We start from the raw sequence: 26,605 nt of genomic DNA, 5'->3' as shown, positions 1-26,605 counted from the left end.
GGGGAAGCATTGTAGAGTGTAAATCGTACTAGGAGTGCGAAACGAGTGAGGCAGTAGGGAAGAAGAAACTGTCTATAATCCGAGGAAGTGGTGTATCAGTGGGCTGAAATAATAGCAGGTTTAGTTATGTCCTAGATCATATATACCCAGATTGCTCGGTCTTATAGGCTTTGACGGTGACAACTTTTGTCAGATTTACTATGCTGCCATCTAGTTGTTACCTAAGGAGTCACGCCATAACTCCCATTTGAATTGCATTAGCGATTGTACTGCCATCTCGTGTTCGTTTACGGCGAACGAGTGGCGATCCTGGCGGTTGTTCTCTTCAAAGTGCTGCAGATTTTAACATAGGGATGAGCAATCTGTTACATATATGATCTAGGGTTATCTCATGGATGAATGGAATTAAACTGTTGTACTTTTTCAGTGTTATAGAATAATATATATTATTTATATTATTTTAATGTACCGAAGTACATATGATATTTCCATGCAGATATTCTGCGTCATCATACGATGAAAGAGTAATGGAACGGAGAAAAATTCTCTCCGGCGCCGGGATTTGAAGCCGGGTTTTCAGCTCTACGTGCTGATGCTTTATCCACTAAGCCACACCGGATACAACTCCGACGCCGGTTAGAATCGTATGATGACGCAGAATATCTGCATGGAAATATCATATATACTTCGGTACATTAAAATAATATATATGATACGCGTAAAATCACTTCGTGATTTAAGACGGTGCTTATTCCGTCGGATCCCGGCCAACTAGTCACTCATATCGAGTGCACCTCAGCATATGTGTGGACTTCGGTCCTGCATTCATAGACATCTATGACGTAGTGCAGAGGGCGGCCACTAGAGGGAACCCAAGAGTTGGAGCTTAATCTGAGACGATTCTAACCGGCGTCGGAGTTGTATCCGGTGTGGCTTAGTGGATAAAGCATCAGCACGTAGAGCTGAAAACCCGAGTTCAAATCCCGGCGCCGGAGAGAATTTTTCTCCGTTCCATTACTCTTTCATCGTATAGAATAATAGTTTTGTTTAAACAGTGTTATAAATAAAGTGAAACCAATGTTATAGGGCACGAGCGCTAATGTGTTGTGTAAGAAGTGTTTACGCAGCGAATTTAATGATAGGTTAACGGTCTTACTAATAAAAACTCTATATACAGACGTTTAACTCTCTTATACTTATACAATGAGTAGCTCGTTTATAAGTCGTGTGTAAATTCCTTACTAATAATCATTACATACGTCGTGTATAACAGCATAACTGTTATACAGCTACGCCATAGTTTCGTCATTACTTCATTACGAAAGGTATTAGAATATCTGAGATTCTCTATTGCATCCGGTAGAGCGCTCTAGTGTGCCGTGTTAAGAATCGATAGTACAACTGGCTCTGATCGATTACCATACTATATTTTAGTCAAAGAGTACAAGCTACAGCAATAATATTCTACTTATTCTGTTCTCTTTGGTGTGTTCTTCTGTGGTTACAAGGCATCCATCATAAAATGACAGTCGATACGAACAGCTGTTAGAGGGGCAGACATTTTTTCTCTATATACAACGCTTAAACAAGGGGTTTCGTATATAATATAACTACTGCAAAGCAATTCGCATTGTATAGTTACAGATTGTTTATACATCCATCGCTTATGCATGGTTTATTAGTAACGTTTTCTGTCTCAACTCTGCATAAGTCTCGTATAAAAACTATACACGGTTTATTAGTAAGACCGTAGTTTTTAGTGAAATAGTCAACAAGAGTTAGGTCTCCTATATTAAATAAGTTTAAACAGATTATGTTATTTACAAGAAGAAAGTATTTAGTTAGCTATGAGAAAGTAGGAAATGAAGTTAAATGTAGGAATAGTTTTTAAGTGAACTGAGAATAAGAGAAGGGAACTAGGATAAGAAGTGGATAATTAGAAGAATGGTTAAGTAAAAGTGAAGGGACATGAAATATATAGTAAGAATAGGCTTCAAGGGTCACAATAGTCTGTGTTTAAACCTGTAAATAGTGCAAGTAAGGGAATGCTGGCCCGAATATAGAAATGTGAAGGGTCAGCAGGACCGAATATGTTGAGAAATATATCATATCATATCATTACTGCAGTAAGATGGGAATTGAGTTTGTAATAGAATTTAGAAATTTGTCAGCATGACAGGTTCAATAAATTGCAAGAGACATCATTTCGAGAGAATGGAGAACGAAAAAGGCTTGTAAAAGAGCTCGTTAGGACGCTCAAAAATCGAAGGGCTGTGACCGTAAAAAGTCACTAGGTTTAAGATAACGATGGTCGACTATATGTGAAACGACTCATGTTTGTTATTGTGTGCACGGAAGCAAAGAGACGAGATTCATATGCGGAGAGTGCAGTACGAAAGTCGACAGTGGCGGACTATTTAGGCTATACTGGACAAACCAGGATTTAAGAAAATTCTAATCATTTGACGACACATCTATAGCTACTCAAAGTATTACAATGCAATACAATAGTGTATTTTATTTCGATATGTCCGTGAAGAAGCAATACTGATATACATTAACCATATATTTAACTGAATTTATGGAAGGGGGCACTTCGACCCAGCACTATGACCAAAGCTAGGAACTTCGTACCGATCTCGTTATTCAGGGAGCGAGGAGCCAGAAAATGGGCATAAAAACGGGCGACCTGCGCGACCAATGGCCGCCTTGGAGTGCATCACGTTCATGTTAAGAACCCTTACTGCATGCAACAGAGTCATATCGGCAGTATGGAAGATGTTTGAGTAACAACATATTGTTCTACTGCAAATGTGAGCGAGATTCATTCCTTGTATAAACACAGTAAGTTTTCTAGCAAACTGTGTGTGTGTGTTTTTTCAGTTTGTTCCCTCTTTGGTTTTTACTTACGGTCTTACTAATAAAAACTCTGTATACAGATGTTTAACTGTCTTATACTTATACAATGAGTAGCTCGTTTATAAGTCGTGTGTAAATTCCTTACTAATGATCACTACATACGTCGTGTATAACAGTATAACTGTTACACAGCTACGTCATAGTTTCGTCATTACTTCATTACGAAAGGTAATAGAATATCTGAGATTCTCTATTGCATCCGGTAGAACGCTCTAGTGTGCCATGTTAAGTATCGATCTGATCGATTACCACATTATATTTTGGCCAAAGAGTACAAGCTACAGCAATATTACTCTAATTATTCTATGCTCTTTGGTTTGTTCTTCTGTGCTTACAAGGCAGCCATCATCATAAAATGACAGTCGATACGAACAGCTGTTAGAGGGGCGGCCATTTTTTCTCTATATACAACGCTTAAACAAGGGGTTTCGTGTATATAACTACTGCAAAGCAATTCCCATTGTGTGGTTACAGACTGTTTATACATCCATCGCTTATGCATGGTTTATTAGTAACGTTTTCTGTCTCAACTCTGCATAAGTCTCGTATAAAAATTATACACGGTTTATTAGTAAGACCGTTAGAGTAAACGTTTGAAGATATTTACGAAATGTATTATTTTATTATTAACCTATTGTTTTGCATCATTTCTGTAAATGTTACACCCTGGTGTTATACAGAGAGAGTCAGAACTTTCTCCGCAGTGGCAGACACACTTAAATCCTGGTGTAGGTTGGTATTTCTCCCTTGCCTTAGGGGGTAGCCACGTAAACAATACCGGCGCGCTTCGCCAAGGTTATACACAAACCCTACAGCCAGCAAGTGCATTCATTCCGTAAAATGTTTTCATTTGAAGAATGAGCTTTTTTAGTGGAATAAGTGCTTCGAGAAGGTGACAAATACACTAAAAAAGTAAAACAGAAATTTAGAGAACGATTCCCAAGCTCTTATTTACCTCATCGACATACAGTGCGCGATCTGGCAAATAAATTTCGCCAGATAGGCTCCATTGTGTGGTAAACCCACAGTTTTAACAGAAGAAAAACTGTTATAGTTTTCTAATCGAATGATAAAAAGCCTTAACAAATCGGTTAGGAAATTGGCACAGCAAACTGACATATCTTATTCCAGTGCGTGTAGAACATTAAAGAATGAACTAGGATTACAGTCGTACAAGGTATCGGTCGTGCATGAACTTTTCTTTCAGGTTACGTAAATTCCCAGAATACATGGATCTGGTCCTGCGAAAATCATTGTGCAATACATGAAACACCATTGCACTCCCAGAAATTTGGGGTATGGTGTGCCATATCACGAGCATGCATTAGGCCTATAGGACAAGTTTTTTTTAAAGACAAAGTAAACTCTGAAGTTTATTGCTCAGACATATTGTTTCCTTTTACTGGACAATTAAATGAAATTTAATTAAATGTCTGTTCTTTCAACAAGACAGCTCATACACATAACAGATCTCTGCAATTGTGAGAAGAGTTTTCGACGGAATAATAATTTCACAAGAATTGTGGCCGCTGAGATCCCCCAACTAAGGCCTCCTGATTATTTCTTTTGGGGAGCAGTTAAACCTAAAATGTACCAGTCCAATCCTATCACGATCGATGAATTAAAATATGTAATAACAAACTTTTCAAATTCAGTGACGAAGGAAACTTTGAACAAGGTTTTTGAAAGTATGGTGAAACGGTAGGCCTATGTCTCCAAGAAAATGGACGACATTTTCAACATCTTCTGTAGAGTAGGTACGTGTTTTGGAATTTCAATATTATTGCCATATTTAGTGTTTGTCGCTCATTCTCCGTACCTAGAGCGCTCTCGTTTATTCCACTAGCGTAGCCAGTGGTACCACTCCATTCTGCGGATCTAGCGCGCTCTCGCTTATTCCACTAGTGCGGAGAAAGTTCTGACTCACTCTGTATTTTATAGGTGTAAATGATGTAAATATATGAAGAGTAATTGTATCAACGTCAGTCTATAGGTATTTAGCAATTTGTATAGTTGTACAGTACATAAACATAATTATCTAACTAGCTGTGCATTTACGAATGCCCCATAGGACTTTCTTTTCCGGAAAAGGGAATATTGCCTTGACGAGTTTGTTTTCCTATCCACTGTACGTTCCCATTTCTATGAGTAGCTGTAGCTGTGTTTTGATGACGTCACACCCGGCTGGACGTACTCTGCATAGGGCGATAGCGATCGGTACGAAGTTCATAGCTCTGACCATGACCTTATCAGACCAATCGCGTTGACACTTAAGCTATTCGCATTCCCAAACCCACACCTGCTCACTACGCTAAGGTACATTGAGTACTGCGCTCCTAGGATGTATACTTCGCACGAAAACATGACGACCTTCCCTCATCCCCTTCACCAGTTAACTGCAGGCACGCGCAAGGGATAAACCCTTAGCCGAGTTGCCAATTCTTGAAGTCATTGTGATTTGCGAATGTTTTTCAAACTGTGTTCTGTGAAACCGCGATTTTCAGCGAGACTATATTATCTTTGTAAATATACCTTAATTTATAATTGTACTAAAAGAAAATTAATATAAAAATGAACAAACTTATTTTAAAAACACTTTATATTTATATTTTCACTAACATGTTTTGCCTAAATAAACAAGGAAATGCAGAATTACTGTATATAAGCGTTAAATTCTCATGTTATTGAAGTTCCAGAATTTTATACTTAATTAAGGATGTTGCGCTGGTAAAATTTTCGGAAACTCTGATCATTGAATAGAAATTTATAGTACAAGAGAGTAAAATTAGATTTTGGGTGATAATTTCCACGAGCGCATAAAATCTGTTTACTCTAGTATGCTAGGCCTATACAATATTTTATTCATTACTGGTATGTAAATTTAATTTTAAATTGTAGGTCTTTTCTTTGTAATGTGTTGTTGGAAAAGAAGTTCATATATATTCATTTTATTATTGCTAATATGTTGATTGTCATGTAGAGAGTGATTTAAAAACATTTAATTCACTGCTGTAAGTTAGAAAACTTCTAAGCACTTCTGTGAATAACGTCATTATTTAGGTTGCTAAGGACGGTGAAATAAAGATCAGTTTAGATACCAGTCATGGATAAATGTATTCCTTTTACATATTTTTTCATAACACGAAAATCATATTAAAGCACAAAAGAATATATTTGTTTCTCTGCCAGTTTAGTTGCCGGTTCGATGCAAATTTTCTGTAGGCCTAAGGAACGTTATAAGATACGAAATATGATTGAATTAATTAAGGGGCATGTACACTTCTTATACCTTAAAATTCTGTTATGTAATATATAGGCCTAATATAAAATTTAAATTTCTAAACTAACTATTGAAGTTAATTCAGGTAAAACAACCTATATTAGTTTTTTTTAGTTATTTAAGGACACTATCAATTACTAGGTCATTTAATATCGATGGGATTGGTGATAGCAAAATGGTATTTGACGAGATAAGGCCGAGGATTCGCTATAGATTACCTGACATTCGCCTTACTGTTGAGAAAAACCTCGGAAAAAACCCAATCAGATAAATCAGCCAAAGCGGGAACTGAACCCACGCCCGAGTGTAACTTCGGATCGGCAGTCGAGCACCTCAGCCAACTGAGCTACGCCAGTGGCTCTTATTAGTTCTGAAGTTATGATTTTTAAGGCAAAGTGCGGCGTTGGCTATAATAGTTGTTACGTGGAATACGGCATAAGCTTTTTTTTCTTCTTCGAAAACGATATTCCTTAAAAACCCTTTTCCTGGTAATTCCGAAAGTGCTGGATAGAATCGAATGAAATTTTTTCTGCATTCTTAAACATAATGTACAGATCAGGCCAGAATATTTTCGCAAGTTTATTTGCTATTGGCGATATCTCTTTCGCGTATTGTTCACATAGTGTTCGACGAAGTAAATCACGCATAAAATCATCTATCTTACCGAATTCTGTTTTAGTTTATTTTCTCTTTAGTTGGTGAACCGTAATTCTTAATTTCTATATATTTTTTTTACCAACTCCGCCGGTTGCGTCCGATGTTAAGTGATTAAGATTTGTACTTATCAAACTGCCTCAACTTTCGATTACTTTATGGATAGAATTTCTAACGTTAGACATAATTTTAACACTTCGTTTTCTTAGCTACGCTCCTCTGCAAATAAGATATTCTGTTTTCTTCGACGGTGCTATTTGTTCTTGTCGTGATCTTCAGGTGAATCAGGAGGCCTGACTGCTCCAACACTCTTTAATCATGGCCAGAATAAATTAGACATATTGAAGCGCACAACGATATAAAACAACACGTCGACAAATGTCTAAAAAGACACTGAGAACGGGTGAAACCGAACAGGTAGAGGCAATGACTTAAATTTGGCAATGCTGGGAAGAAACGTTTCGATTATCCAACTAAATTAATTTATTCTGAATTTAATGTATTTAATATTGAACAAATTTATAAGTATACGCTGTTAAAATTTTATCATAAAAATCGTAATAAGTTTGTATTACAGACACACAATTATGACACAAGACGAAATATTAATTCAACATTAGTAGAACCTAAATGTCTCACATCTGATGGTCTAAAGCATAGCATAAATTTTGGCCCTCGGTTGTACAATGCTTTAACTAAATTACACCCAGAACTTCTAACATGTAACCCACTAACATATAACAAGAAAATTAGAAACGTGTTAATATCTTCAATTTGATTAAATAAATTTATAGCCTATGTATATGAATTAATCAACCTATATTATATTTGTATTCTATAATTTTGAAATATATATTAGTCCTACTTTTCACGTGCGATATTATTCTTCTATAGTGTTAATATTGTATTATATAATTCCATTGCCGCTGTAATTATATTTCAGTTCCTATTTTATTTTACTTATTTATTTATATTATTATTTTTTATTTTAATATTATATCTGAACTGCGACCGAGCACGAGCGCTGCTCATTCGGTCTCAAATTTTGTTAATACTACTGTATCTTCTTTTTATATTGCTTGTATTATTTTATTTGTATTTCTCTTTGTTTGTTTTGTAATTATATTTCTTTATTCTGTATATTTGAAATAAATAAATAAATAAATAAATAAATAAATAAATAAATAAATAAATAAATAAATAAATAAATAAATAAATAAATAAATAAATAAATAAATAAATAAATAAATAAATAAATATTGTATTTCTGCCACGCGGCTAGGGGTTGAGTAGAGGATGGGAGTTTATTAGGGATTACCAATTCCAAGAAGAGAGGTCGTCATGTTTTCGAGCCAAGTATAATCCCACTCGTCCTTAGGCAAGCCCCCTCAGCGGTCTCCAGCCTGCGTTCGGGGAATGCTACGGAATGAGGCGGAAAAGAGAGATATTGGAGGAAGAATTCATTCATTCATAGTTTTCTGCTCAAGGGAAGATCTTTCACTGCAAACCCAGCATTCTCCAATCTTTCCCATTTACTGCCTTCCTCTTGTCTCCGCATAGATCTTAATGTCATATATCATATGCTACCTCCTTCTGCCCTTCTGCCCCGAACTTTTCTCTTGTTCACCATTTCTTCCAGTGCATCCTTCAGTAGACAGTTTCTTCTCAGCCAGTGACCCAACCAATTCCTTTTTCTCTCCAGAGCAGTTTCAGCATAATTTCTTTCCAACACTGCTTCATTTCTTATCCTATTTGTTCATTTCACACGCCCCATCCTTCTCCATATCCATATTTCAAACGCTTCTAGTCGCTTCTCTTCATTTCGTCGTAATGTCCATGTTTCTGCCCCATATAATGCCATACTGCACACAAAGCACTTCACTAGTCTCTTCCTTAGTTATTTTTTTCCAGAGGTTCGCGTATAGATATCTAATATGGGGAAACAGGAGAACCCCGAGAAAAACCACAACTGCAACCTTGTCCGCCACAAATGTCACTATAGATTTAAAAAAAAAAATCCAAGGTCTGACCTGGAATCGAACACGAACCGCCTGCTTGACGAAGTCTGATCATTCAGCTACCGCATAGATTAAAATAATGTATACACTCATCCATATTAATGGACTCGTCCAGGTAGTTTATACACATACATGGGTGGAAATCCATCGCATCGCGAGGGACCCGAGGTGATCCTTAAGAGGATACTGATTGAGGATTTTTGGTAGGATGTGCCGGTCTCCTCATAACGTGCCAACGTTTCTTTGGTCGACCTCTTCTCCTTTCTCTATCGGATTCCAAGTCATTGTTGACTTTGGTAATCTCCTTTCTTTCATACGTTGAATGCGCTTATACGATATCAGCTGTTTTCTTTCCACTTAACCCACAATGTCTAGGTCTCTGTCCATCTTCATTATTTCTATTAAGGTCGATTATACGGAACGTCAACGTGACGGACCGGCACCGTCACCGTCACCGTCACGTCCAATGGCAACACATTCACATTTTAATGGCAAGTGACCGTCAGTTTGCCGGCTCCATGAAGAATAGAGAAGTATACTATCAAATAATATCGTAGCTTCTATGTGAGACAATAAATTGCACTGAATTTTTAGGATTCGTAGACAAATGTCAAAGGAAAGCATAGAAAAAATTTGGAATCAAAATCTTTTTTTTTTTTGGACAGTGAGAAAAAAAATTACTAACTTCGATGTCACCCGTTCAAAATAGACATTGACACTCTCAAAATTGATAAACGACAAACTTTTTTTATTTTTCACGTTAGATGGGGGTCAAAGCGAGAGAAATGTTTAGAAAGAATGAAAATTACCTTTAAAAGTGGCTGATACTCAAAATGTGCACCGGTTTGCGAGTTACGGCGAGTTAAATGCGGGGGTTTGCGTGGCGGACTTTCTAATGCAGAGTGGCAACTCTTGTCTATTAGAACTGCGGATTCTCATAGAAATCATCGCTCTGATTTTAAATTTGTTTTCAAAATGTTTCCATTGCTTAAGGTTTTCGACTTAAATGTGAGTTTTGAAATGTAATTAAAATATTCCTAGTATATAAATAACATCTATGCTGATTAAACACTCTATGGCATGAAAAGAATGAATTTATTATTGGCATTATTATTATTATTATTATTATTATTATTATTATTATTATTATTAATGTCGGTGGAAGAGAAGGCAACAAACAATTTATTTGTATATTGAAGAAGTAATTAAATTTCACAGTATATTCTAACAACCGATATAGATCAGCACGGAGACGTAAAAGATTAATGAAAAAAGTTCGTTTGTGTCAGTCCAGTGGATAAAGGTGCAGGACAATACATATTCGTGAAATCCTTTGAGATTGGTTTGCACTTCATTCGCATATCAACTCTGTCAAGAATCGATTTGTAAAAGTCTGACATACTGTAAGAAAGCGTTGCTTTTAGTCAGCAACAGTCAGAGTTTTAAGTTATCGCTGTTCGAACAGTAAAATCCATGTGCGCACGTTTGTGACTTTTCAAGCCAGTTTGAAACTGATGGAGAAACAAACCTATTACTGGCTCATGTCTGCGTCTGCTTGTCGCGCACTCCACCCGTAATCCACAACGTGCTATCACGGACAGTACGCCACTGCCAAGTCAGAGGTGCATGGCGTACTACTGGGGACAATGTTGAAAAGCAACTGACTATGGATCTCTTTTGGAAGTACTCAAGTGAGCGCTCAAGCATCCTTATAGATCCCGGGCAAGGCTGTCACTCCTATATCCACTGTATTCCACAAACCCAGGAGAGAGAATGAAATCTGGTCATGACATCCCTTTTCAGAGTTCCACCTAAGGCCACCAACGACAATATTGTCGTATTATGCATATTGGTTAAAGTGAATATGCTTTCTCCTACTACAAAAACTAAACAAATAAAGACAGAAAAGTAAATAGATAGACAGGCAGATAGGCAGACAGACACAAAGACAGGATAGGTAGGTAGATGGATGGATGAATGGATGGATGGATGGATGGATAGATAGATAGATAGATAGATAGATAGATAGATAGATAGATAGATAGATAGATAGATAGATAGATAGATAGATAGATAGGTAGATAGGTAGATAGGTATATATATATATATATATATATATATATAGATAGATAGATAGATAGATAGATAGATAGATAGATAGATAGATAGATAGATAGATAGATAGATAGATAGATAGATAGATAGATAGATAGATAGATAGATAGATAGATAAATAGATAGATAGACGGACAGAGAGATAGACAGATAGACGGATAGATATAGACAGATGGATAGATACTTAGACAGACGGATAGATAGATAGATAGATAGATAGATAGATAGATAGATAGATAGATAGATAGATAGATAGATAGATAGATAGATAGATAGACAGACAGACAGACAGACAGACAGACAGACAGACAGACAGATAGATAGATAGATAGATAGATAGATAGATAGATAGATAGATAGATAGATAGATAGATAGATAGATAGATAGATAGATAGATAGATAGATAGACGGAGAGAGAGATAGACAGATAGACGGATAGATATAGACAGATGGATAGATACTTAGACAGACGGATAGATAGATAGATAGATAGATAGATAGATAGATAGATAGATAGATAGATAGATAGATAGATAGATAGATAGATAGATAGATAGATAGATAGATAGATAGATAGATGGATGGATGGATGGATGGATGGATGGATGGATGGATGGATGGATAGATAGATAGATAAATAGATAGATCGATAGATAGAAAATAAAACAAATAAATAAAAAATAAATAAATAAATAAATAAATAAATAAATAAATAAATAAATAAATAAATAAATAAATAAATAAATAAATAAATAAATAAATAAATAAATAAATAAATAAATACTTCAGGAAAGGAAGAATTAAATGTACTAGTAATGAATGACGGGGTAGGCTAGAAAATAGTCAATTAAATATTTAAAATGTAAGAATGTAAGTAAATAATTAGATGTACAGTAATTTTGTAAGTAATTCTCTAATTCATAATTTAAGAAAAAGTAAAAGTAAGTATATTCTTATAATGAAATAGACTAAGTAACAATGAAGATAATGAAATTAATTAAGTAAAAGAAAGTAATTTAGTTAGTACGCCTAATAATAGTCTATAAATTAGCAATGAAATGTGAAGATAAAATGTTACTTAAAATATTTAAAAAACAAATAAGTAAATGAATATAAATTGGGAAATATTTTAGTTAGTGGATAGATATATAAAAAAAGGATAATTGAATAAGTAAATGTTGAAATCAAAAGTGAGAAATGTGGCAAGTAATTATGTAATTAAATTAATAGCTGAATAAGATGCAGGTATGTACAAGAATAAATAAGCCATTAATTCTGTCGTTCATTCGCAAAAGGGGATATGTCGAAAATAACAAAGTGTTGGAAAATCACAAAAACCATAGCTAAGTTAACAAATTAAAATGCTCATATATATTTTGCCTAATTAGATCACTATGGATGCATACATTCAGCATCCATGAACATTTTAATTTTTTAGGTCTGTTATGTTTTTTTTTTTTGGCTATTTCCCAACACTCTTATTTTAGACGTGTCCGCTTTTGCAAGTAGACGACATAATTTATCGTCATGTTTTAGAGCGCTCAGTTTTCCAACCAACGTATTTAAAATGGAGGTAGCCCTACATATCGCGGTGGGAACAAGGTAGCTACGATGCGAAAGTTACACTCTTACGGGCATACAATAGAATTGTTTACATTAAGAGTGAATTTAAACTGGTACTTAACCCTAGCATAAATTGACACTCTAATAAAGAGAAAGACGTTTTCTTACTACCACCAATTTCAAAAGATCTGCACGGAATGAAATAAAATCCATGAAGAAAATATATAAAACTAAAAGAGAAAGAAGAGAACGTTTCCTGACATGTTTCCTGAAGGCTGACAAAACAACACGGAAACCTATCACAGTGAATGATGTAACACTAGTTTCATTGCTTACTGAAGGAGTTTGAGATTACGTAAGGGATGATCCCTCCAGGCCAGCGCTTGTTCAGGTCTCTGATAGCGTTCTTCTCGAAGGGGCTGAAGTCTGATAGATTGACGCCAGCAATGTCACCTTCGAAGAGGCCGGCTGACAAAATAGGATCCGGTGAATCTTCATCTTGTGGGGGAACCAGAATCTCTGCAACAAACAAGGCATTTGTTTCAGGTAGACTGCTTAAATTATTCGGAGTTAAATGAATAATCATGTGATATTGGACATTATTATAATGATTATGATGATGGTGAAGAAGGAAGTGAAAACAGGTAGTAGTAGTAGTAGTAGTAGTAGTAGTAGTAGTAGTAGTAGTAGTAGTAGTAGTAACAGTTTTATTTTGTCTGGCAGAGTTAAGGCCATAAGACCTTCTCTTCCACTCAACCAGTTTTCAATAATATACATGAACTACAAAATTATGTGATAGATTCCAAAACAACACAAAAGAAGTTACCTTAGAGATTACATAAAATGTAGTAGAAAATTACAAATAGTCAAGATCAGTTACATAATATAAGAAGAATATAAAATAAAGTAGAAAATTACATATAATAAAAATCAGTTACATAACATAAGGGAAATATATACATTTTATAAGACATAAACTGCTCGAGATAAATTCGACGATTAATTCACTTGAGATATAATAAATATAGTTAATATACTAATAGGAGAATACATGTGGGTTACCAGACATAAAAAGTTGAATAGCAAAATCATACTATGTAGCATACAGATATAAACGATTAAGTAATATATCAAGATAATAAAAAGGGGGAAAAGAGAAAGAGAGAGGAGAAAAAAATAATAACTTGGTCATTTAAGACTATTTAGAAATTTCCGCAAGAGTCTAGTCTAGATACGATGGATAAAGTGATAATGATGATGGTGATGATGCTAAAGTGATAATGAACACGATGATAATAATGATACTGAATGTAATAATGGTGAAAATAATGAATCATTGATCCATTCTATGACAGTGAAGTAGATAAAGGCGATGACGAAGTTGATTCTGATTAATTTGTTGAACATAATGAAGATGATAAAGAAAAGACGAAAGGAAATGTTTATGGAGAATGCAACGAAGATGAGAGACGATGATAATAACAAAAAGATAATGAAGAGGAACGTGATTGTTCTGATGATGATGATGATGACGACGATTTTTTATTTTAATAGGTTATTTTACGACGCTTTATCAACATCTTAGGTTATTTAGCGTCTGAATGAGATGAAGGTGATAATGCCGGTGAAATGAGTCCGGGGTCCAGCACCGAAAGTCACCCAGAGGACAAAACAGCTGCAGCACATTCTGAACTTATTTTTAAGACATATTCAAGATTTTTCAAACTGCAGTAAGAAACTTGTCGCACAGAGCTACGATGGAAGTGCAGTGATGGCCTCTTCATTACATGGTGTCAAGCTAATATTAAGGCGTCTTTTCCACAAGCTCTCTTTGTTCATTGCTATGCACACTGTTTAAATTTAGCACTGTCCCAAAGTGCTTCAAATATTCCTGAATGCCGTATATTTTTTGCTGCTCTTTCTGGGCTTGCAGCGTTTTTTTTTTTTTTCCAAATCATCAAAGCGCACAAAATTTCTTGATGAATTTCTGGGAATAACTCGTCATGGCTTACTAATACTTAGAGTTGTCTTTTATAATAGTATTTTTAATTTTAGGCAGTAGTTGCAGTAGGCCTAATCTTATAGATTTTGTAAAAAAATTGGTACCAAATACAAATGTATTTTTATAATTAGTAATGTTATAAGTATTTGAATCAAATATAAATAGTAAGAAGGAAAAGAAAACTTGTCTACGCGGCTGCTTGGGTAATCTGTTGGGCCACCGCACGTCACTGCACAGTACATGAGAATAGGCCACCAAAGGGAAAACTGACAAGCAAACATTCTGATGGGGGCAGATAAAGAAGTTAAATTTTTTTCTTCCACCATGTTGTTGTTGTTGTTGTTTTATAATGCCAGGCATTTGACAATAAAGTCATTTGACCTCTTTCACTCCAATATTTTTCAAAGATATTGTCATGGTTAGCCACTGACCCACAGATTTTGAGATGTTCTGAATCCATTTCTTGATTTGAGTTGCACAATGGACAGTTAGGAGACTGATATATTCCAATTCTATGCAGATGGTTGGCCAAACAGTCATGGCCTGTTGTCAATCTAAATGCAGCTACAGACGATTTGCGTGGTAAATCGGGAATCAACTGTGGATTATGATGCAGAGAGTTCCATTTTTTCCCTTGAGATTGTGTTATCAAATTTTGTCTGTTGAAGTCTAGGTATGTAGATTTAATAAATCTTTTCACAGAGTAATACGTGGATTTAGTAACAGGTCTGTAAGTAGCAGTGCTGCCTTTCTTTTCTAAAGCATTTGCATTCTCGTTTTCCAGGATTCCACAATGGGATGGTATCCATTGGAATACAATGCTTTTATTGAGTGTTATTAGTTGAGAGAGCATTTTATTTATTTCTGCTATTTGAGATGAAGGTGTGTGTCTAGAGACTATTGATAGAATAGCTGCTTTGGAGTTCTTCCACCATGTTAATAATGTCAAAAGAAGTGCTCATACAAATTTTGGCCACTCGACCGCAATTACGAGGACGTCCAGAAAGTGATTTTCCCTGGGGCCGTTTATAGAAAAAAACCACAATTGCATAGAAATATTTATTGAAAATGATACAGCAATTGTTTGCACTATTTGTCAAAATATCCCCCACGGGAATTGAAACATTTGTCATACCATAGGATCAATTTTTGTGTTGTAGCAGTCAGCCGCCTCAGATCGGACTGCGTCTGCTCCTCATTCTGTCGATCCCATGAAATGAGAAATGTCTCAATTCCGATGGAAAATATGTTGAAAAATAGCTCAACAATTGCTGTGTCCGTTCCAATAAATTTGTCCAATGAAATTGTGTTTTTTTTCTGTTAGCGGCCCCCTGGCGAACTTATTTTTTTACGGCCCTCGTAATTGCGGTCAAGTGGCAAAAATTTGTATAAGCACTTCTTTTGACATTATTAACATGGTGGAAGAAAAAAAATAACTTTTTTATCTGCCCCCATCAGAACGTTTGCTTGTGAGAGGTAGAACTTAAACTGAGAAGATTCGATCCGGCATCGGAACTGGAATCCGGTGTGGCTTAGTGAATAAAGCGTCAGCACGTAGAGCTGAAAACCCGGGTTCGAGTCTCGGAGCAGGAGAGAATTTTTCTTTGTTCTATCCATCCTTCATCAGAACTAAAGAAGATAAACTTGCGAATTCTAAATGAGGCAGTAGAGCAAGTGGACAGATTCAAATACTTGGCATATCTGCATTGTAGGTCTACTACGTATTGTTTACACCAACTTAAAGTCAAACCACTTCATTTATACGTTCTATACACAGGAAGGTCGTCAAGGCATCAAATAACATTCCGTTTATTAACGTTCTGTTTATTAGAATGTCTCACTTTGATACATTTTTGGACGAGCTTAATTGAAATATTGAATAATAAATACATAGTGCCATTTAAAGAAACAGTGTTAGTACTCGTATCTCATTATTAAATAAAGCTATAAGGTTACCTCTGCATCAGTATTATTTTCCCCTTTCTGTTGTACACCTTTTGTATGAAACAAATTTTCATTTGGTGTTTGCGAACAAAGTTATTTTAGGTGGTCAAGATAAATGAGACATTCTGTATCTGTGACATATAAGTTTGGAATTCATACAAAGCTGTATGAAGTTGCAACTTTACTTTCAAACCACAATTTGAATTCGCTTCACTGATTGCTACATCTCTGCATTCAAGATTTCGCAGCATCGACTTCTTCCGCTAGGATTCAACTCTGACTCCTCCCACTTTAAGAGAAATAGTGAAAAAAAAAGTATCTACTACTTCGTGCTCTTACAGAAAGTGACAGTGGAGCGAAAGAAGGAACAATACTTATTGTTTCTATGTTCCACTCTGAACCACTCAACTTACTGCCTGACGAAATATTGGCGCCGTGATTCCTACACACAAACACTCCTAATATGAAGAGTCAGATTATGCTGACCTAAATCTTGTGACTGTCAATATTTACTTAAGATATGGAATCTACTTTTAACGTTAAACGTTAATGTGCTTGGCATTTAAGAAACCTGGGGCCTATTTCACGCAATACAAATTGGAAATGTACAAACTTAGTGGAAGTAGATCCTATAGCTAAAATTCCGTAAAAGGTGGATACAGACATATTGTAACGTTAATAAATGCGACCTTTTAAAAATTGTTAACATTTTGATCCCTCTCTAACAGTTTAGGAGTTAGAACCATATTTGTTTCGCTTACGCAACTACTATGCTGACAGCATGATGTAATAACATTAACAACTGCAAGAGTATAACGTCACGAAAAGATAAACATGTCTACAGGAAGCAGTCGCGCAGAATATGTGAGACTTTGTAGGAAAAGAAAAAGTGGAGAGAAAGATAATTCCCCATTAATAATGATGTAGGTCTAGCTTGAGTATTCAATCAAACAACACACTGGCGTAAATCATGAATTACATAAATAATTTGGGTGCTAAATAAATAATGGCCGTACATACAACAATGTTTCAATAAATATTTAATTTTAATACAAAGTTAAAAGTTATTTTAATATAAAATCTAATATTTGTTATCCAATATTAGTCCTTGAACCAAAGTTCCTTAGTAATTTTTTTATTTATATCTCTTCGACCCTCAATATTATTGGTTACTTTTTGAATATCTATGAGTGAAAATAATTAAAAACCATTGCTATAATATATGGAATTTACTGGAAGTAGTTTATAAAGAAGCTGTAAGTGTAGCTCTTTTGCTTAATTGCTTGAATAATTTAATTGAACTATATATATTATTTTATATCTGCAGACAATACGATAACAATATATTACGTTTTATGTTATAATACTATAATATACACATAATACAGACGACCTTCGAAGTCTTCGTTTTTGCACGTAGCTTACTGATAGGAGTCTTATCGTATGTGTACACCGGCGTTCAAATATATCTGACCAACAATTTTTTGATCGTGTAAGTGAAATTTCTAACCACGGTATAAGCGCAGTCTAGTATATACAGTCACGAAGCTCAATACGTAGTAAATATGCATCCATAGATAGTTGCTAACCACTAGGATCGCTACTATCGCCTCATTACAGACAATGCGAAATAGTACCTGCACAATCTATTGTTCCTATACTTGTTTTTTTGAAAGATGGGACATGACAGTTTAGCGGCCGAACTTGGAACTACAGTACTATGTTGCCAATATGGATTACCACGCTGCCAGCTGATGGAAGGTATCAACTGACGTTACGATGGCTGACGTTAAAACATTCATTGACAATTAACGCGAAGGTAAGAAAACAACACAAAAATCGACAGAGAATCAAAGACGAAACGTACCAATGCTAACACTGTGTGCACAATAAATGTCGCCAAGAGAGCTATTAAGCACTCGCCATGTGGGAACGGTAAGTTTGGCAACTCAACCGTTGTTACCATAGCAACAGACCTACCACGCTAGGTAACATTCAGTTGTTTTTCCGATCGCAACGCTCCTGTCATGTCCCATCTTAAAAAAAAAAAAACAAGTATAGTACCCTCATAAACTCAAGCTTCGCGATTGTATATATTAGACTGTGGTATAAGTCAGAACCAAAGATATACAAATTTACAAACTTTGAAATAGTTCCGTTAGTTCTCAGTAGATGACACTTTTATTGAGACGGGTAAAAAAGTGATTGGAAAAATTATGCTGTAGATTAAGTATACTGTAAATTATTCTCGCGATTGACGGTATGAGTGATTTCCCGTTAAATCTAGTGCTTTTTACAATCATTAGAGGAGGATGAACTTTTGAATACTATAATGTGGGTATATTTTATGTACTATTGGCAACACTGACTGTTACCTTCGGCATCTACTCATAGAAGTAATAACTAGAGAAGCCACACTTACATGAACAATTTATCGATCACTATCTTGTTGCTAAGCGACACTTTCTCTGTTAGAGCTAGCGACTTCCGTCTTCAGATCGGAGAGATAGTCGCAAACAAAATCTCTTGGACACTCACTCATAAATGCTACTAATTGTTGCTATATAAAACCCAGAAATAAAATACTGTACATAGCCTTACTTAAAATCTTCCTCCGCGAAGAGCTACATCGTGCTGTTTTCCCAGCTTCAGTACAAGTCGCCTTGCTCTACGCCAGGAGCGGCAAATATTCTCGCGCACACGAAGCGTGCTACCCGTAAGGATGTTTACGTATCTTGTACCGAGGACGATGAAGGGATGATGTTCTGAGCAAGGGTTGAACAATTGTAGCGGTGCGCCATACGTGTCAAGGTTCAGGAATAATTTTATTATTGAAAGAATCTCAATAAATAAACAAATTGTGTCATATCTGATTTATTTGCAGTATAGTCGTAATAGAAATACATCTGTCTGTACGTGTACAAGGAATTTATTCATTGGAATATATTTTTATTTCGAAAAATATACAATACGTAAACATGTTACTTAAAGAAAATTAATTGAATCTTTCTGGCAAACGAAATTATGAAACTACAAGAACATAACTTTTTGCCAACAGAATATAACAATGCCATAAATTCTTATTTGATCACAGTAAATGGATATTTAAATGGTTTGCACGCTGCTTAAGTCGAAATGTACCGTACTAAAACAATGGGATTAAAAATACGGTAACACATTTGATTAATTAAAACTATTAATGAAAATTCTTTCTATTCATTTTGATTTTGGCAGATGTCATACTGACTTCTAATTTCATTGACACTTCAAACATAAGTGTGTCTTGGAACAATATAACAACAAGGCCTAGGTATCTTTAGAACTTATTTTCTGGAAGGATGGGCTTTCTTTGTTTCTTAATTTATTTTCGCAATATCCGGATTAAGATATTTTAATGCTGCAAGCCGCAAAACAGCTTTTAATTTTGTATCCTTTACGAGTATGTTTGCTTCTTAGTCTTGGATTCATACGCTTCATTATAGAGAAGAACTTTTCACAAGCATATGTACTACTAAACATGGACAGCATATAGACTGCAAATTTGCATAGTGTTCTTTTAAATTATGTTTTCTGCATATCATGTGCTTCTTGCATATTATATATTGGGCATTTTCCCATTTTGCATTCCTAAGAAGAAATTCCACACCCAGCTGGAGTTAAAACAGTTTCAAGATTTACGCTTCTTTCCTTCCATGTATACCGTTGCATAGTAGCGAGCCCCCGGTATGATCCTGGGGCCTCGTTAATAGTCTTCCCCTCGTCAGGTACGCTTGGTATCAGCGGAGCGCGTACGAGCCAGTGATTCCTATGTGCAGCTTGCACATACGCGCGCCTATTGCCGTTCCTATTCTACACTTTTTGTCCGATACACTTTCAGTTTTTCTTAATTATTTTCTAACATGATTGTGTCACAGTCTAGTATATACAGTCGCGAAGCTCAATACGTAGTAAATATGCAAACATCAGATAGTTGCTCACCACTAGGATCGCTAATATCGCCTCATTACAGGCAATGCAAAATAGTACCGTCACAGTATATTGTTTCTAGCACCCTCAAAACTCAAGCTTCGTGACTGTATATAGTAGACTGTGATTATGTACTGTACGATGACTAAATGCTTTGATACCCGAACAATAATTCTCTGTAAACCTCCTTGATACTTGTTAGATGGACTTAGAACATGAGAAAGAAGCATCATCTGCTGCATAGTAAACCGGGAAACATCGAATCACACGATCATCATAACATAAATGTTTTTATTGTTCGCTAATAGCCTACGCTTGGATTTGGTTCTTTTCCATTTCATGCAATTAAATGAAGATCGGTAGATCACAGCGATTATTAGAACGTAAATAGGCCATAAAAAGACAAATGTAATAAACAAAGTATGAAGTGCAGAAGAGATGAGTATATACCGCTGTTATTTCGAACAAGGTATAAGAATAAACTGCTTTCAAATTATTTACGCACAGAATTAAGCTACATTTACACAGGACAGTGGTGCATATTCAAAGCTGTTAGGGTTGGCATATTTAAAACAAAAAGTTATAGGGCTAAACAGTTTATTTTAAGACATTTCATACAAGTTATTTCTCTTGTTTCCTGGTTGTTTTATTTCATCCTAATTGTTTACAACATAAAATCATAGTTGCCTTCTATACAGGCCTTTATAAAATTTACAGTTTATGAATTTACAGTGGTACTCCTGACATTATGGAGTCAAACTTTTACTTCTGTCAAACAAATATTAGCCTATTATTGATAATGATTTTTTTAGGATGTACAGAGCAAACAATTTGAAAGCTGGTATCTGCATACAGCCTATTGTCTAAAGCATGTTTTATTGTATTTATAATTAATCGACTGAAAATCATTTTAAGATGTTTTTATAAAATATTCTAGTATTCTTTTTAATTTTCTACAAACAGCTTAAAATTTCAAAATGAAAAAACTGAACTATAAAATGAAAGTTGAAAAGTACACCAGAGGATGCCAATTTTTATGTTGTACTACTGAGTCATTGAAGCACCAAACACCTTTTCCACTACATGGAACTTTTTGACAAGTAATCTCGCGATCATGATCATTCACTCACTAATCGATACTCGATGGCGACATCATAATAAAGCAGAACTTCGGATATTCACTTTGATTGGAAATGTGTCTTTGTGTTTCTGTTGTATGGTCCAAGTAATAAACAGTAAATTCAAAATAATCGGTGTTTTAATTGTGTTGTCTAAATATTTAGGGAAGCGAAATTTTGATGATGAGGATTCCCCATTAAAGAATATATGTTCATTTAAAAAATGAGAAGTTGTGTATAATTGGCTTATGCCCTCGCGGAATAATTCCTCTCAAACTCACAATGAACCATGAATAGTCAAACAGCAGGAACAGATGCTTCACTGTTTTAATGAAATCAGAATTACAAGTTTGTGCCGATTCAAAACTGGACTGTCTATATTTTTTATAATGTTGTAAAAAATTATTTCTCACTGTTAATAGATGCTAGATCAGCAGAGAAATATAAGCAATCAAACTGGGGTAAATTTGAAAATATTATTTTTTATGAAATTCAGCATTAATTTTCATAAAATTTATTATTAATTTTTTCAGTTAGTGGGATATTAATTTTATAAATAACCTTATTTAGTTTAATAACCAGTGCAATCAATTTAAAAGTGTCTAAAATGTCGTTTCTCGAATTTTTATTAAAAAAAAGAATCGGAAATTTTGTTAATTTTTACAATACCCATCTGGCAACCCTGTGTATAAAATGTTTTATATTTAAACACCCCATGATAAATTAATCACTTTAAACAGTTGAAGGGTTAATTAACTCAAGATAGCAAGATATTCATACCATTTCCACAAAATTTCAAATAATAAAAGATGGGACAGTCAAGAAGAAATGGGTCAGAATCATTATCAGCGATGTTCAGCCTTTTCCTCTAAACCCACTATGTGTGTGAAATATTGGAAAGTAAAATAATTAATGACTTTATTTCCAAAAACTTACCATTAGTTAACAGTAACATACTTACTTACTTACTTACTTACTTACTGGCTTTTAAGGAACCCGGAGGTTCATTTCCGCCCTCACATAAGCCCGCCATTGGTCCCTATCCTGAGCAAGATTAATCCAGTCCCTACCATCATATCCCACCTCCCTCAAATCCATTTTAATATTATCTTCCCATCTACGTCTCGGCCTCCCCAAAGGTCTTTTTCCCCCCTCAGGCCTCCCAACTAACACTCTATATGCATTTCTGGATTCGCCCCTACATACTACATGCCCTGCCCATCTCAAACGTCTGGATTTTATGTTCCTAATTATGTCAGGTGAAGGATACAATGTGTGCAGCTCTGCGTTGTGTAAAACGTACTGTTTCATGGAACTGTTTAAAACTGGCACAAAAAATAGTTTAAAACAAAAAAGATGTTATTTTTATTTCTTTTTAACAAAAGGTGTTAGCCAACCCTGAAGCCTGTACGGGCAAGAGCGCGCCACGGGCAGATTTCACTGCTCGCGGGTTATTTCTTTTCCCCTACAAGTATACACTAAAAGAGGGGTAGGAGTGCAAAAGTTTTCCACGCACAAGTCAATTAGAGCAGGACATTTTCCTCTAGAATTGTAGCTGGAAATAATGGATCCTTTACATACTACATTATTGAAATGGACGTATGATAAGGAATTTCTTAGCTTTACAATTCATTAAAATTTAATGAATTACGAAATGTATCAGAAGATTATTAAATTTGCAGTTAAAATTAAAGTATTACGATTTTTAGCAGCACATAGGCCAACGTAGGCATACAGGTGAGTGAACAATGTCAAGAATAAGAACCAAGCTGTTCGATGGTGGTAAGCGAGCTATGCTTAGATTTGCTTCTTCAAATAACATTTTACGGCCCAATTGTATAAAACTCCCTGACTAAAGATCATCTTTGATCGAAGATCGAAAAGTGAACCGAGTTCAGACACTTCTTCTATTGTATAAAACTTTTCTGCGATCAAATTACCTTGGTTCAAATGCAATCTAAGTTCACGTGAAAAGGATTTGGCAACATCGCATAAATAGGTGAAATACGTGATGCGCGGACCATGTTATACAGGTTTGTTCAGTGTTGCCAATCTAGCGACTTTAACTCTTTTTCAACAACAATTTCTTTTAACTTTTATATTGCTTAAATAGGGATTTAGTGACCTTTTTAGCACCCCATAGTGACAAAATGTAAGCTTTCTTTGTTGATAATGAGAAATCTAGCGACTTTACAACTACTTTTTGGCAACTTTCCGTACACTCTGTTGCAGACACTGTTTTTTTTTTGTGCATTGTAAATAATGGCGGACAATAAGAAGAAGGCTGACTGTTCTCCAAGTTGTTATCATGTTATGGTGTTTCATACTGCTAAACATAATAAAGCTTTATAAAACGACAATTTTCGTTTAGTAATACAGTTAATTGAACATTTATGAATGTATCTATCATATCCATTAATAATTAATGGTTGTTATAAACATAATATAATTATAGGTTATGTTATTTGATACTGCTGAACACGATAGAGCCTTATAAAATATAAGAATGTTTGTGTATTAAGGCAACAAATTGAAAGAAATATATATAAATGTACCTAACATATCTATTAATATTAATAATAATGGATATTTTATTTGCACAACCTGTCACTCGTATATTTCAAACGGAAAATAAATAACTGAACTTGGATGATCTAACTTAATCGGAGAAATTTCTTCAGTCAAAGTTGACTTTAGTTTGAGACAAATTAATCTCAGATTAGACTTTATACAACACAAAATTCCAAGTTCAACTGAAACAAGGATCAATTTAACCTCTGATCTAAGATTAAATGGTTTATACAATCGGGCCTACGAGACATAAAGGCTAGTGTGAGTCAGAAATCGGAGAAGCCAACCTTGGCGAAATTACATCTTAAAAGGTTTAGTTTAGCATAACAGTATCGCTATTATAATGACAATGACTTCAGCAGTTTGAGAAGTTTTATACCCGGACGCAGTTATTTTCAAATTATTTATTTGGTACTGAAAATGACAAGTAAGGTTTGATTAGTTATTCAAAATCGCATATATAACATCTTCTGTTGTGAAGTAATTTTATTGTATTTATTTAAAAGTTAAAAAAAGTGTAAAGGATTATTATAACTCGATTTTATTTACAGTTCATTTTGTTCACCCTTGTCTTTACAGCCACTGCTGCCTGTAAAGTAATATACATTGCAGCTAAGTATTATTCGACCGAGGCGAGTGGAGCCGTGGGCGTAATGTGAACTATCGCGATGGGGTATTACAACAGTCTACTATATACAGTCACGAAGCTTGAGTTCTTGAGGGTGCTAGAAACAATAGATTGTGACGGTACTATTTTGCATTGTCTGTAATGAAGCGATATTAGCGATCCTAGTGGTGAGCAACTATCTAATGTTTGCATATTTACTACGTATTGAGCTTCGCGACTGTATATATTAGACTGTGGTATTACGAACGCAGAAGCAGTAGCGCCACGGCTCCGGGCTGCAGGACTCCACTAGCCTTGGTCGAGTAATAACACGCGAAGTAATAATTAGGGAGCGGATTTTTATATGTTAAACATTTTAAAATATTTATTTTTATGTGCTAAAAAGTGCGAAAATATTTGCTAAAAATAAAAAAAAAAATATTATTTTTTTTTTAAGTATGACAAAAATACCTTACTTAGCTTGAAAAAAAAATGTTACTAGGTACTCACCAACCACACATGAGTGCTAGTAGTTGGTCGAGAATTGCAGTGAACAACAAAGGTCATCTCCAAATTCTCCATCACAAATGCATGCCTATTATCTCTGAACGACGACTTGTACTGTGAAAACGATCTTTCCACATCACGGGACGTCAGACGTGCATATTTAAAGAGAGGAATGTCACAAACACATACACCGTCAATTTCACCTACAGGCACATCCTCCAATACTTGAGAAACTTTACACATTTTTTTATATTCACTGTTTTTCCCAAACATTCTGGAATTTGTACCTTAGTAATTGTGCTTCCGAACCTGGTAGCGAGTCTAGTTTAATTTCCACGGCACGCACCTCCCTGTTTCAGACAACAGGTTTTTGGATGTTATGGTGTCATACAAAAAGCTTAAATTTGCTAATAGGAAAGCCAAATCGTTCTTAAATCAGTATATCTTGAAGGATATCGATTGATGAAGCCCGATAACAGGGAATCACAACAAGATATATTGTCTTACTTGATAGATATGAGCGAGAGGCGAGAGATTTGTTTAAATTAAATAATGTCCATACCCAAGCTCTTATCTGTTGTGTTTCACAAACAAAGCGTGGAATGAAACATAGCCCTCTCTAGTCATGGCCCGGCCCATACTACGTGGCAACGTCGGACAGCACGTTAGTTGCCGTCCTATCCTGTTGCGTAACTGTTAAATGCGAGAAAATCAGTAGGCTACATAGTTTTTCTATTTCAAAGGAAAAGTAATGGCTTCCTGAATCTTTGATGAGTTCACTAAACAATATACATCATCCTATTATTGTCAGTTATGATACACAATGTTTTTCAATCCACATACATGTATTTGTTGTAAGATATCTTTATATATTGTATTTCTGCTGAACCTGACCCTGAAAGTTGTTTAACCACAACACGTCTTATCACTTATCACTTTTTCAAAATTACCAAAATGCAGCACTAATTAAAAACGTTATCAGTACAATACTGTTCGCGAGATCATCAGTTTTATTTGCAGCTATCCCAAACAATCGTCCATTTTCGTAGTCTACAGTTTCTTATACTTGAATTTAATCTACTTGAATCTTCACCATTTTTTCACTCTCTGAATACTGCCTAACATGCACAAGAACTATCTAGTTTCAGATATTGAAGAAGGGGATACTTTAAACAACGAGGAAAGTTTTCTTAGATAGGCTAACGAGGTGCAGCAATGACAAGATGTTGTTGAGTCTAATCATATCGTAACACTTGGCATTCTGGATATAAATAAAAAATTAGTTTATAATTATTGAGGATACATCGCCCTGGGTGGCGCAGTCGGTATAGTACTGGCCT

General features: G+C 35.1%; 1 protein-coding gene across 2 annotated transcripts in view; it reads right to left on the bottom strand.

The window, feature by feature from the left end:
• Positions 1-26,605, bottom strand: part of LOC138710835 (zinc metalloproteinase nas-15-like) — a 152,630-nt gene that overhangs the window by 74,625 nt on the left and 51,400 nt on the right. For both annotated transcript variants that reach the window (XM_069841980.1, XM_069841981.1), the window contains exon 4: positions 12,887-13,069. In XM_069841980.1, coding sequence (XP_069698081.1) covers positions 12,887-13,069 — 183 coding nt within the window. The remainder of the gene's footprint in view (positions 1-12,886; positions 13,070-26,605) is intronic.

The sequence above is a fragment of the Periplaneta americana genome, chromosome 12, assembly GCF_040183065.1.
Source record: "Periplaneta americana isolate PAMFEO1 chromosome 12, P.americana_PAMFEO1_priV1, whole genome shotgun sequence".
NCBI classification, from domain to species: Eukaryota; Metazoa; Arthropoda; class Insecta; order Blattodea; family Blattidae; genus Periplaneta; species Periplaneta americana.
The sequence above is the reverse complement of the archived record's forward strand: the minus strand, read 5'-3'. Positions and strand labels throughout refer to the sequence as shown.